This window comes from Rana temporaria, chromosome 1, assembly GCF_905171775.1.
Source record: "Rana temporaria chromosome 1, aRanTem1.1, whole genome shotgun sequence".
Lineage (NCBI taxonomy): Eukaryota > Metazoa > Chordata > Amphibia > Anura > Ranidae > Rana > Rana temporaria.
In genome coordinates, this window is record NC_053489.1 from 623771997 (window position 1) to 623786647 (window position 14651).

A 14651-nucleotide genomic window follows, 5' to 3' on the forward strand; every position below is an offset into this window, starting at 1 on the left:
ATATCACTGTCATCATCATAGTCATCTCCACTTCTACCTACTACTTTGGACATGTGAGTGCAATATTTTATGTTCTACCAATAAATCGTTTTGTTAGCAGTACTACTCTATGTTTGCCCTTCTTGTTCTTACTCCTGGGTTCAACGCATGAGTGCGTTCTGGCTAAGGACTATCCATCAATTCCATCTGGTGTGGAGGAACCTAGCTGGAGAACGGAGGTTATCTATCAGTACTACATGTGATTTATTATTTGGTGTTCGGTAAGCAGATTATTTACTTGAGGTGGAGGTTCTTCAATCAGCTATCTTACACTTGCTGTGAATTTTTTCCAACACAACTCGGGTGTTTACATGAAGATTACACGTTCAATCATTTTTAGCTGATCTCAGCTATAAGGACTATATATTTCAGTGCACTATTTTCTCTTTTGATATTTTTTGCACATTTTAAGCACTTTGTGTATTGTGGTGTGTTTAATTTTACCTGATTATGTTGGTATTGAATCATTTATACACATCATACTAGCAGCGCAGCATTCATTCCTTTTACAATTGATATTATTTGTTTATCTAACATTTTTTTGCTGCAGCAGCCACACTTATTTATTTATTTTGATTTACGTCATTATAAATTACATTCACAGACCTGCGCTGTATTTCCTATATATTTTTAACATTGGCTGCGCCTCATATAGCAGGGGCAACTTTATGCCGGGAAAAGCCTAACGTAAACATCGTAACTTTACCGCGTCGGCCGCGCGTACGTTCGGGAATTCGCGTATCTAGCTAATTTGCATACTTGACGCGGAATTCGACGGAAGCGCCACCCAGCGGGCCAAAAAAAATTGCAGTTTAGATCCGACGGCGTAAGAGACTTGCGCCTGTCGGATCTAATGGATATCAATGCGTAACTGATTCTAAGAATCAGTCACATAGATACGACGGGTCAGATTAGGACTTACGACGGCGTACATGGCGCTGCGCCGTCGTAAGTCCTTTAAGAATCTGGGCCTTAGTTTGCTCATCACTCTAAATACAGTCCAGTGGATTGAGAACAGGGGGGATCAAAATTTCATTATGGAACATCATGATTTGTAGTTACACTCATTATCGGTATCTACCAGATGCTGAAATTGCAGTTTAGGGTGGAGTAACCCTTTAATACTTAAGGCTGCAAGTAGTTATTGGTCTAGCATTGTGGCAAGCAATCTCTTCCATTTGCCTGCCGTGATAGTGAATATAGTTCATGTAATACTGATAGAAAACCTCCAGAATACATTTAGCTGCACTGCATATCCCTGCAACACAGACTTTAATTAACATTCTGACTGGAGAGCTTTCTTTGTGTGTATTTGGTCTCCCTTCCCCTCTCTCTCTCTCTCTCTCCCTCTCTCCTGCTTGCTTTGGAAAAAACTGCAATAAAGAACTTAAAAGCTTCTTCCAGAAGCCTGACCCCAAAGACTGTGCAGAGCTTTCATTGCCGAACCCTTTTTTTTTTAAGTGTTTAAAAGCTTTAATATTGAAGGCCTGTCAACTTTGTCCTGATTATTTGGCTTTCAGTTAAAAGGTTTTTGTTGTTGTAGCTTATGCAGTTGCTCTGTTGCTATGGGAACGTGACATCAATATGACGTTTTCCTGTTTAAAAGCTTTTAACTAAATTCCAGCCTGTCAGATGTAGGCCCCATTTTATGCTCTCAGACTTCAAGCTGTTGCAAAAGGGTTTCATATGCTCTGTTGTCATTCAAAGGCATCAGTTCTGCCTGAAGCATTGGGCTGCCTTTACGAGAGAGGGGGGGTGTCCTCTACTTAAAAGGTGCCCTGTGCTGGCAGCTCTTTTAAATCCCCTCTCAGCTGGCACTGTGGGCAATGGCTGCATCTGAGGTACCAGGTTACCTGCTCTCCTCACAGAGCGAAAAGCACAGGAGAGCCCGCAACTGGACAGACGCAGAGATGAGAGGTCTCATGTTGGTCTGGGAGGAATTCTTTGAGGAGCTGAAGCAAACTAAGCGCAATGCCAAAGTTTACGAGCGCATGGCGAACAAGCTTTTCGAAATGACTGGCGAGCACCGCCATGGGGAGGAGATTAAAATCAAAATCACCAACATGACTTTTCAATACAGGTAAGCTATGTCTTATAATTATCTTTTATCATTTACCTCCTATTTGGCATCGGGTATTGGGCAAATTACGGCGTGCTTGCGTGATCATGGGTTTACCCATTTTAAAGCTAAACTAATGGTCATTTTTTTTATTTAATTGCGAAAAGGCAGGCTTTTTATTGCAGAAGAGACATGCAACTTACCTGTCTATTTACAATCCTCTGCGGAATCTATACTGAGCTGCACATGCGCAGTTCAGTTCACATTCCAGGCACAATGCTAGCGTGTCAGGAAGACTGCGCTCCTGCACTGGCCAATCAAAAAGGCCAAAGATGGGCACCCGGAAGAATCCAGGGAGAAGATGCCAGCACAGATGAGGGATCTCGCGGGTATTGGACTGTTGGAACTAAGCAAGTATTTGTGATTTTGAAGAGGAGTGAGAAGGGACGGGGGCTGAGCTGTGCTCAGTGTCTGAATGGACACACAGAGCAGTGGCTCAGGTGCCTCTCATAGCAAGCTGCTTGCTATAGGGTTACTCAGCAGGAGGGAGGAGCCAGAAGCGCCGTCAGGGGACCTGAGAAGAGAAGGAGCAAGGCTGCTCTGTACAAGATTACTACACAGAGCAAGTAAGTATGGAATGTTTGTTATCTAGGGGGAAAAAAATCTGCTTTTAATATCACTTTAAGACTTTGTTGTCCTGCTTAATTTAATGTACAACATAGTAGAGGGGCCAGGAGTATTCCATACAACATGCACGGTACAGAAATATAATGTACAGAGGAGGATCAAGGCTGCTCTGTGCAAGACCACTACACAGAGCAAGTAAGTATGGTATGTTTGTTATCTAGGGGGAAAAAATCTGCTTTTAATATCACTTAAAGTGGAGGTTCCCCCTAAAAACATGTACCGTATTTATCGGCGTATATCGCGCACTTTTTTCCCCTTAAAATAAGGGGAAAATCGTGGGTGCGCGATATACGCCGATAGCCGCTTCCCGCGCTCAGTTTGAATTCCTGCGCCGACATTTACCGAGTGCAGTACACTCGGGTACATTCGGCTAGGCTCTGCTTCGCTCATGCTCACGCATAAACGTCACAGAGCGTGAGCGCGAGCGAAGCCGAGCCTTGCCGAATGTACCCGAGTGTACTGCACTCGGTATATGTCGGGGGAGGCGTTCGAACTGAGCGCGGGAAGCGGGGACACGACTTGAGGCGCGCGCTGGAGAAGCCCGGGAGGACACCACCGAGGCCGCAGACGGACGCCGGACCGGACGATGGACGCTGGGAAGACACCAAAACTGTAAGTAATAAAATCATATAACTTTTTTTTTTACAGGAATTTCGGGGGCAACTTTAGGGGTGTGCGGTATACGCGGCAGCGCGCTATACCGCGATAAATACGGTATTTAACATTCCATTCAGCATAATTCCAACATTTACACTATGCCGTTTTTTTTGTTGCTGTACATACCGTCTTATTGTTATTTTCCACCCGGCTTCGGGGTTCTCACTCCCGCAGGAGTAGGTGTTCCTATGCAGAGGCTAGATGATTGACGCCTTGTGAAAAACGTCCTTCCAGCGCATAAGGCGCGTCACCAGTTTTCCAAAAGTAGCCGGCTCTATACGGCGCCTGCGCAATCAGCTCTACACGGCAGGAACAGGCGCCGTATAGAGCCGACTAGCAGTTCGGCTACTTTTAGAAAACTGGTGACACGCCTTATGTGCCAGGGGGTAGTTTTTCACAAGGCGTCAATCATCTAGCCTCTGCATAGGAACGCCTACTCCCGCGGGAGTGAGAACCTGGAAGACGGGTGGAAAATAACAATAAGACGGTATGTACAGCACAAAAAAAACAGCATAGTGTAAATGTTGGAATTATGCTGAATGGAATGTTAAATACCGTATTTATCATCATATAGCGCGCACCGGCGTATAGCGCGCACCCCCAACCTAGAAGGGAAATTTAAAGAAAAAAAAAGAAAATACTTAGTTTGAATGCCCCTCGTCGGTGTCTTGCCCGGCGTCCATCTGCGGCCTTGTCCAGTCCAGCGTCCGTCTGCGGCCTTGGTGGTGTCCTCCCCGCTTCTCCCGCACTGTTTTTGAGCCGATCCCCGCTTCCTGCGCTGTGTTTGAACGCCACCACCGACATATACCGAGCACAGTACACTCGGGCACGCTCAGCTCTACTCGCATAAAGGCGGCACAGGGCATGACCGCGAGCGGAGCCGAGCCTGGCCGAGTGTACTGCGCTCGGTATATGTCGCGGCGGCGTTCAAACACAGCACGGGTATCGGCGTATATCGCGCACCCACGGAAAAAAGTGCGCGGTATACGCTGATAAATACGGTACATGTTTTTAGGGTGAACCTCAGCTTTAAAGACTTTGTTGTCCCGCTTAATATAATGTACAACATTAGTGCAGGGGCCAGGAGTATACCATACAACATGCACGGTACAGGAATATAATGTACAGCAAAGCATAGACAGTGCAGGGGTCAGGACTATAATGTACGACCTAGCATATACAGTGCAGGAGATGCAAGTATAATGTACTACATAGAAAATATAGTACAGGGGTCAGGAGTATAGCGTACATACAACATAGTGAATGCAGTGCAGGGGTCAGGACTATGTAAGATAAAGCTCTATGTACAACTATGTCCTAACTCTGGGGGATATTGTTTCCACTGAGCAGGAGCAATATTGTACCCCTTACCGACGATAAGTTGGAGAAAATACGCCCCAAATTTGGTGTAGGAAAGTTAAGTAATAGATCCCCTACCTCCATCCTAAAATGACTAGCCTCCCCCTTTTTGGTTCCCTTTCTGAGGACCCCAGTGTATGGATACCCGTGTGGGTGCACAAATGAGGGTAAGCAGCATCTCAGCTCTATCCCTCTGACCAATGTTTTCACCGATTCCTTTTCTCAGCGCTGCTGCAGTTCCCAGTGGCGTCACTAGGGTTGGTGTCACCCGGTGCGGTAAAACATGGTGTCACCCTCCCTCTGTCTAGGCTGCCCAGCACCAAGCAGGCACGGGCATGGGGCGCATCCCAAACCAGCCCCTGTAAATGATAGTATAGCGCAGTATAGTGGCAGGTTAGGGTAGTATAGAGTGGTATAGTGGCAGGTTGGTGTAGTGGGGTGGTATAGGACAGGTTAAGGTGGAATAGGGCATGTTGGGGTGATATAGGGTAGTTTGGGGTGGTATAGGGCAAGTTGAGGTTGCATAGGGCAGGTTGGGGTGGTATAGGGCAAGTTAGGGTGGCACAGGGCAGGTTGGGTTGGTATAGTGCAAGTCAGGGTGGCATAGGGCAAGTTGGGATGGCATGGGAAAGGTTGGGGTGGTACAGGGCAAGTTAGGGTGGCATTGGGCAGGTTGGGGTGGTATAGGGCACGTTATGGTGGCATAGGGCAGATTGGGGTGGTACTAGGGTGACCACGTGTCCCGGTTTGCCCGGGATCGTCCCGTAATATACATTTTTGTCCCGTGTCCCGGGAGCCTTCAAACCGGGACAATAGACAGTCCCGGAATCAACTGCCTGCCAGTCTGCCACACTCACTGCCACTGCTGACACAGTGCCGCTGTAATAAAATCATTCTAAATCACTGGTTGCTAGGGACGCCCCGCTTGGCGTGTAGCAACCAGTGACGTCACCGTGTCCCGCTCTCTCTCTGCGGCTCCGACGCCACCCCCACCTCCTCCTCCTCCAGCGGCCAGCCGCAGCAGAGAGAGCAGCAGTGTCACCTACCGCGGCCAGGGCCGTCTTACCGAGTGGGCACAGCCTGGGGCCCAATCAGGGCCAGACATTTGAAGCAGTAATCCGCCGCTCACCGCTCTCTGGCATCGGCACTTTTTTTATGCAGCGGGCTGCGGGAGCGTGACAGCAGCAGGGATTCGGAGAAGGTGGCCAGAGAGGATGTAAAAGCTCCCTGACCACCGAAGAGATGAGGTCTGCCTCCCCCCCCCAGAACTTGGATGCCTCCAACTCCTCTGCTTCAAGAACCGTGCGCCGCGCGGCCCGGGCCAGAGGAGTGGAGAACAGGCTGGCTGGGAAGTGGGAAGAAAGAACATGCGGAGCAGCGAGCACCCCCGGATCTAGAGGGAGACTCGGCGCTGCCACACTGCTGGCCATCAGGTACCGTACCTGGCATCCTGTACATACATGCCAGCACACTGAGAGGGGGCAGGGTGAGCAGAGGAGGGACAGCGCTATGTGGTCTGTCTCAGCCCCCCTATTCTGCCTGTCAGATCCCCATCCTCTGCCTCTAAGACCCCCATCCTCTGCCTCTAAGACCCCCATCCTCTGCCTCTAAGACCCCCATCCTCTGCCTCTCAGACCCCCATCCTCTGCCTCTAAGACCCCATCCTCTGCCTCTCAGACCCCCATCCTCTGCCTCTCAGACCCCCATCCTCTGCCTCTAAGACCCCCATCCTCTGCCTCTCAGACCCCCATCCTCTGCCTCTAAGACCCCCATCCTCTGCCTCTAAGACCCCATCCTCTGCCTGTCAGACCCCATCCTCTGCCTCTCAGACCCCCATCCTCTGCCTCTCAGACCCCCATCCTCTGCCTGTCAGACCCCCCATCCTCTGCCTCTAAGACCCCCATCCTCTGCCTCTCAGACCCCCATCCTCTGCCTCTAAGACCCCATCCTCTGCCTCTCAGACCCCCATCCTCTGCCTCTCAGACCCCCATCCTCTGCCTCTCAGACCCCCATCCTCTGCCTCTAAGACCCCCATCCTCTGCCTCTCAGACCCCCATCCTCTGCCTCTAAGACCCCCATCCTCTGCCTCTAAGACCCCCATCCTCTGCCTGTCAGACCCCATCCTCTGCCTCTCAGACCCCCATCCTCTGCCTCTCAGACCCCCATCCTCTGCCTGTCAGACCCCCCATCCTCTGCCTCTAAGACCCCCATCCTCTGCCTCTCAGACCCCCATCCTCTGCCTCTAAGACCCCATCCTCTGCCTCTCAGACCCCCATCCTCTGCCTCTCAGACCCCCATCCTCTGCCTCTAAGACCCCCATCCTCTGCCTCTCAGACCCCCATCCTCTGCCTCTAAGACCCCCATCCTCTGCCTGTCAGACCCCCATCCTCTGCCTGTCAGACCCCCATCCTCTGCCTGTCAGACCCCATCCTCTGCCTCTCAGACCCCCATCCTCTGCCTCTCAGACCCCCATCCTCTGCCTGTCAGACCCCCCATCCTCTGCCTCTAAGACCCCCATCCTCTGCCTCTAAGACCCCCATCCTCTGCCTCTCAGACCCCCATCCTCTGCCTCTAAGACCCCCATCCTCTGCCTGTCAGACCCCCATCCTCTGCCTGTCAGACCCCATCCTCTGCCTCTCAGACCCCCATCCTCTGCCTCTCAGACCCCCATCCTCTGCCTGTCAGACCCCCCATCCTCTGCCTCTAAGACCCCCATCTAAGACCCCCATCCTCTGCCTCTCAGACCCCCCATCCTCTGCCTCTAAGACCCCATCCTCTGCCTCTCAGACCCCCATCCTCTGCCTCTCAGACCCCCATCCTCTGCCTCTCAGACCCCCATCCTCTGCCTCTAAGACCCCATCCTCTGCCTCTAAGACCCCATCCTCTGCCTCTCAGACCCCCATCCTCTGCCTCTCAGACCCCCATCCTCTGCCTCTAAGACCCCATCCTCTGCCTCTCAGACCCCCATCCTCTGCCTCTCAGACCCCCATCCTCTGCCTCTCAGACCCCCATCCTCTGCCTGTCAGACCCCCATCCTCTGCCTGTCAGACCCCATCCTCTGCCTCTCAGACCCCCATCCTCTGCCTCTCAGACCCCCATCCTCTGCCTGTCAGACCCCCCATCCTCTGCCTCTAAGACCCCCATCTAAGACCCCCATCCTCTGCCTCTCAGACCCCCATCCTCTGCCTCTAAGACCCCATCCTCTGCCTCTCAGACCCCCATCCTCTGCCTCTCAGACCCCCATCCTCTGCCTGTCAGACCCCCATCCTCTGCCTGTCAGACCCCCATCCTCTGCCTGTCAGACGGCGTGTAGCAACCAGTGACATCACCGTGTCCCGCTCTCTCTCTGCGGCTCCGACGCCACCCCCACCTCCTCCTCCTCCAGCGGCCAGCCGCAGCAGAGAGAGCAGCAGTGTCACCTACCGCGGCCAGGGCCGTCTTACCGAGTGGGCACAGCCTGGGGCCCAATCAGGGCCAGACATTTGAAGCAGTAATCCGCCGCTCACCGCTCTCTGGCATCGGCACTTTTTTTATGCAGCGGGCTGCGGGAGCGTGACAGCAGCAGGGATTCGGAGAAGGTGGCCAGAGAGGATGTAAAAGCTCCCTGACCACCGAAGAGATGAGGTCTGCCTCCCCCCCCCAGAACTTGGATGCCTCCAACTCCTCTGCTTCAAGAACCGTGCGCCGCGCGGCCCGGGCCAGAGGAGTGGAGAACAGGCTGGCTGGGAAGTGGGAAGAAAGAACATGCGGAGCAGCGAGCACCCCCGGATCTAGAGGGAGACTCGGCGCTGCCACACTGCTGGCCATCAGGTACCGTACCTGGCATCCTGTACATACATGCCAGCACACTGAGAGGGGGCAGGGTGAGCAGAGGAGGGACAGCGCTATGTGGTCTGTCTCAGCCCCCCTATTCTGCCTGTCAGATCCCCATCCTCTGCCTCTAAGACCCCCATCCTCTGCCTCTAAGACCCCCATCCTCTGCCTCTAAGACCCCCATCCTCTGCCTCTCAGACCCCCATCCTCTGCCTCTAAGACCCCATCCTCTGCCTCTCAGACCCCCATCCTCTGCCTCTCAGACCCCCATCCTCTGCCTCTAAGACCCCCATCCTCTGCCTCTCAGACCCCCATCCTCTGCCTCTAAGACCCCCATCCTCTGCCTCTAAGACCCCATCCTCTGCCTGTCAGACCCCATCCTCTGCCTGTCAGACCCCATCCTCTGCCTCTCAGACCCCCATCCTCTGCCTCTCAGACCCCCATCCTCTGCCTGTCAGACCCCCCATCCTCTGCCTCTAAGACCCCCATCCTCTGCCTCTCAGACCCCCATCCTCTGCCTCTAAGACCCCATCCTCTGCCTCTCAGACCCCCATCCTCTGCCTCTCAGACCCCCATCCTCTGCCTCTCAGACCCCCATCCTCTGCCTCTAAGACCCCCATCCTCTGCCTCTCAGACCCCCATCCTCTGCCTCTAAGACCCCCATCCTCTGCCTCTAAGACCCCCATCCTCTGCCTGTCAGACCCCATCCTCTGCCTCTCAGACCCCCATCCTCTGCCTCTCAGACCCCCATCCTCTGCCTGTCAGACCCCCCATCCTCTGCCTCTAAGACCCCCATCCTCTGCCTCTCAGACCCCCATCCTCTGCCTCTAAGACCCCATCCTCTGCCTCTCAGACCCCCATCCTCTGCCTCTCAGACCCCCATCCTCTGCCTCTAAGACCCCCATCCTCTGCCTCTCAGACCCCCATCCTCTGCCTCTAAGACCCCCATCCTCTGCCTGTCAGACCCCCATCCTCTGCCTGTCAGACCCCCATCCTCTGCCTGTCAGACCCCATCCTCTGCCTCTCAGACCCCCATCCTCTGCCTCTCAGACCCCCATCCTCTGCCTGTCAGACCCCCCATCCTCTGCCTCTAAGACCCCCATCCTCTGCCTCTAAGACCCCCATCCTCTGCCTCTCAGACCCCCATCCTCTGCCTCTCAGACCCCCATCCTCTGCCTGTCAGACCCCCATCCTCTGCCTGTCAGACCCCATCCTCTGCCTCTCAGACCCCCATCCTCTGCCTCTCAGACCCCCATCCTCTGCCTGTCAGACCCCCCATCCTCTGCCTCTAAGACCCCCATCTAAGACCCCCATCCTCTGCCTCTCAGACCCCCCATCCTCTGCCTCTAAGACCCCATCCTCTGCCTCTCAGACCCCCATCCTCTGCCTCTCAGACCCCCATCCTCTGCCTCTCAGACCCCCATCCTCTGCCTCTAAGACCCCATCCTCTGCCTCTAAGACCCCATCCTCTGCCTCTCAGACCCCCATCCTCTGCCTCTCAGACCCCCATCCTCTGCCTCTCAGACCCCCATCCTCTGCCTCTAAGACCCCATCCTCTGCCTCTCAGACCCCCATCCTCTGCCTCTCAGACCCCCATCCTCTGCCTCTCAGACCCCCATCCTCTGCCTGTCAGACCCCCATCCTCTGCCTGTCAGACCCCATCCTCTGCCTCTCAGACCCCCATCCTCTGCCTCTCAGACCCCCATCCTCTGCCTGTCAGACCCCCCATCCTCTGCCTCTAAGACCCCCATCTAAGACCCCCATCCTCTGCCTCTCAGACCCCCATCCTCTGCCTCTAAGACCCCATCCTCTGCCTCTCAGACCCCCATCCTCTGCCTCTCAGACCCCCATCCTCTGCCTGTCAGACCCCCATCCTCTGCCTGTCAGACCCCCATCCTCTGCCTGTCAGACCCCCATCCTCTGCCTCTCAGACCCCCATCCTCTGCCTCTCAGACCCCCATCCTCTGCCTGTCAGACCCCCATCCTCTGCCTGTCAGACCCCCCATCCTCTGCCTGTCAGACCCCCCATCCTCTGCCTGTCAGACCCCCCATCCTCTGCCTGTCAGACCCCCATCCTCTGCCTCTCTGACCCCTCTCCTCTGCCTCTCTGACCCCCCTCCTCTGCCTCTCTGACCCCTCTCTCAGACCCCCCTCCTCTGCCTCTCAGACCCCCCACCACCACCAGTGACCAGACGAGGAGTCAGTCAGACAGTCACTCCATCTCCATTATATGACTCCATATCAAAAGGTGAGCAAATAGGGGCAATTGACACTGGGTGGCAGCATCTGATGGGGCACAGTAGCGACAATTTATGGGCACACTGGCATTTGATGGGGCACAGTAGCGGCATTTGATGGGGCACAATAGCGACAATTTATGGGCACACTGGCATTTGATGGGGCACAATAGCGACAATTCATGGGCACACTGGCAGCATCTGATGGGGGCACAGTAGCGACAATTCATGGGCACACTGGCATTTGATGGGGCACAGTAGCGACAATTCATGGGCACACTGGCAGCATCTGATGGGGGCACAGTAGCGACAATTCATTAGCACACTGGCAGCATTTGATGGGGCACAGTAGCAACAATTTATGGGCACACTGGCAGCATCTGATGGAGCACAGTAGCGACAATTGATGGGCACACTGGCAGCATCTGATGGGGCACAGTAGCAGCAATTGTTCGGCACACTGGTAGCATTTTATTGGGCACACTGGCGGCAATTGCTGGACACACTGGCAGCATCTGAAGGGGCACAGTAGAAACAATTGTAGGACACACTGGCAGCATTTTATGTGGCACAGTGGGAACATTTGATGGGGCACAATGATGGCATTTGATGGGGCACAGTGGCGGCATTTGATGGGGCACAGTGGCGGCATTTGATGGGGAACAGTAGGTGCATTTGATGGGGCACAAGTAGGTGCATATGATGGGAACAGTGGCGGCATTAGATGGGGCACAGTGATGACATTTCACGGGCACAAGTGACTGCATTTGATGGGGCACAAGTGTCTACATTTGATGGGGCACAACTAGTGACTGCATTTGATGGGGCACAAGTGACTGCATTTGATGGGGCACAAGTGACTGCATTTGATGGGGCACAAGTGACTGCATTTGATGGGGCACAAGTGACTGCATTTGATGGGGCACAACTAGTGACTGCATTTGATGGGGCACACTTGACTGCATTTGATGGGGCACAACTAGTGACTGCATTTGATGGGGCACAACTAGTGACGGCATTTGATGGGGCACAACTAGTGACTGCATTTGATGGGGCACAACTAGTGACTGCATTTGATGGGGCACAAGTGACTGCATTTGATGGGGCACAAGTGACTGCATTTGATGGGGCACAAGTGACTGCATTTGATGGGGCACAAGTGACTGCATTTGATGGGGCACAAGTGGCTGCATTTGATGGGGCACAAGTGACTGCATTTGATGGGGCACACGCGACTGCATTTGATGGGGCACACGTGACTGCCTTTGATGGGGCACAAGTGACTGCATTTGATGGGGCACAAGTGACTGCATTTGATGGGGCACGCGTGACTGCCTTTGATGGGGCACAAGTGACTGCATTTGATGGGGCACAAGTGACTGCATTTGATGGGGCACACGTGACTGCCTTTGATGGGGCACAAGTGACTGCATTTGATGGGGCACAAGTGACTGCATTTGATGGGGCACAAGTGACTGCATTTGATGGGGCACAAGTGACTGCATTTGATGGGGCACAAGTGACTGCATTTGATGGGGCACACGCGACTGCCTTTGATGGGGCACACGTGACTGCCTTTGATGGGGCACAAGTGACTGCATTTGATGGGGCACAGTGGCGGCATTAGATGGGGCACAGTGGCGGCATTAGATGGGGCCTAGGGCCCACTTTTGATCTTGCACACAGGCCCGCTGATTTCATGATATGCCCCTGCCCCCAAAACTGGCAAAAAAATATGTAAAAAAACGTCTTTTTTTTTGGGGGGGGGGGGGGTGTCCCTGAATGGCAGTTTGGAAATGTGGTCACCCTAGGTGGTACATGGCAAGTTAGGGTGGCACAGGGCAAGTTAGGGTGGCATTGGGCAGGTTGGGGTGGCATGGGAAAGTTTGGGGTGGTACAGGGAAGGCTGTGGTGGTACAGGGCAGGCTGTTTGGGGGGGGGGTACAGGGCAGGCTAGGGTGGTATAGGGCTTTTTGGGGTGGTACAGGGCAGGCTGGGTGGTACAAGGTAGGCTGTGGTGGCACAGTGCATCTTGGAACTCTATGTAGTGACACTGCAGAGTAACTCACTTACATAGCATGAATGCAGATGAAGACCCGGGCTTGTGGGTGGGGCTGCTGTGTCCTCGCCTCTAGCTGCAGCATCATCGATGGTGAAGGTGTCTGTGGGAGGAGAAGAGGAGGCAGCCACACCCACAGCTCCGCCCACCAACTCCGGCTCACATGGGGATAGCCTGACTGAGGAATGTTACAGGCAGCCTCCCCGCACGGCTAGATGCCCTGCTCGCACCGCTCCAATCAATACAGTACGGTGTTTAGCGGCGCGGTGGCCCCGGTGTCACCCCTCTGGTGGGTGTCACCTGCTGGGCATGTCAGCTAAAAAAATAATAATAAAAAAAAAGCGGACCGCACCCCCCGCACCCCCCTAGCAACGCCTCTGGCATTTCCAGACCAGAATGAGTCACTGTCTTGCCTCCCGTCACACAAAATTGTGAACTGAAAAATGGGCTGAATTGCCTTGGAGTAAGGAAAGGATTTTTATACAAATGAGCTGTGGGCACAACCCAACAGGGCAGGGCTGCTGGGCAAAGGCAGTGACAGACTCATGCTGTGATCCCAGGACACGGCCTTTGCAAGACAACTGAAAAAGTTGAGACTGTCCTGGCAAATCTGGAACAGCTTTGTGGTGTCACCTCCCTAGAAGGAGTGGCAACACACTCCGAAGTCATCTACTTTGCCCTCTCCTCCCTTCAGCATGCTTCCTGTCAGTACCATGTACATGCAGCAGAATCTGATTGGCTTTTAATGCCACCCTGCCCTTATCCCAGTCTAGGTGCTGCTGTGCAGACTCCACTCTGACTGGATAGATGCTGGTTCTTGGTCACGGATGTACTGGAGTCAGAGATATTTGGGCAAGTAGCATTTTTAAAAGATTAATATTGTACATTTCCTTTAAGACTGTGAGATTCCAGTCCCCTGGTATGGCCATTAGACTCGCTCACACTGACTGTTCTTTTGTCCACTCATTTATTTTACATTGTAGTGAATTTATCAGAGAGGAAGAAACACTTTGATGTGCTTTCTGTGTAAGATTTGTCTGTATTCAGGAGTGAGCAATAATGAACAGAGAAGCATGTCGGTACAAACGTGACCTAAGAGCACTGAAGAGATGCATTTAAACTCAATCTGTATTCTGATGCTCCATACATTGTGCATTACCTTTTAACCATCAAAACATATCAAAAACTATTCTTTTTTTTTTTTGTTAAAAATGCTATAAATGTTTTAAATGCTTAAGTGATTTAAGTAATAAATACAATTTTTATTGTATAACTGTATCTGTATTAAAACCCAAGTGAGCTTTGAGACTCCTTCCAGGTGCATTAAACCCAAAGAATTGTGATGTTTTCATTTTGTTTACAAAGCAGCCACATCCTGAGTAAAAAAAGCCTGCCCCTTGGCAGCATGCTGTAAAGAAGGAAACTTTCTGCGATAAAGCCGTAGTCACTGGGCCAGATTCATGTAGCACTTACACCGTTTTTTTTGGGAGTTGCACGGCGTAAGTGCAGATTTGCGCCGGCGGATCGCTGCGCCGTACCCAGAGAACCAGATTACGCCTCCAAATAGACTTCATCGCCTCGGTGTAACATTTCCACGCCGGCGCGGCGTTGGCGCAGATTTACGCTGGTCCGATCTGGCGCGGCCATGGTTTTTGTTTTTTAAATATGCAAATTAGGTTGTTGGGCCGATTCATCAATCTAAGCTTGACCGGCGCAGGCTACTCCCGATGCGCGGAACTGA

At 53.0% G+C, this 14651-nt stretch overlaps 1 protein-coding gene across 1 annotated transcript in view; it reads left to right on the plus strand.

The window, feature by feature from the left end:
* The first annotated feature begins 1649 nt into the window (after positions 1 to 1649).
* Positions 1650 to 14651, plus strand: part of MSANTD1 (Myb/SANT DNA binding domain containing 1) — a 47843-nt gene continuing 34841 nt past the window's right edge. The window contains exon 1 of the mRNA XM_040335345.1: positions 1650 to 2119. Coding sequence (XP_040191279.1) covers positions 1866 to 2119 — 254 coding nt within the window. The 5' untranslated portion in view covers positions 1650 to 1865. The remainder of the gene's footprint in view (positions 2120 to 14651) is intronic.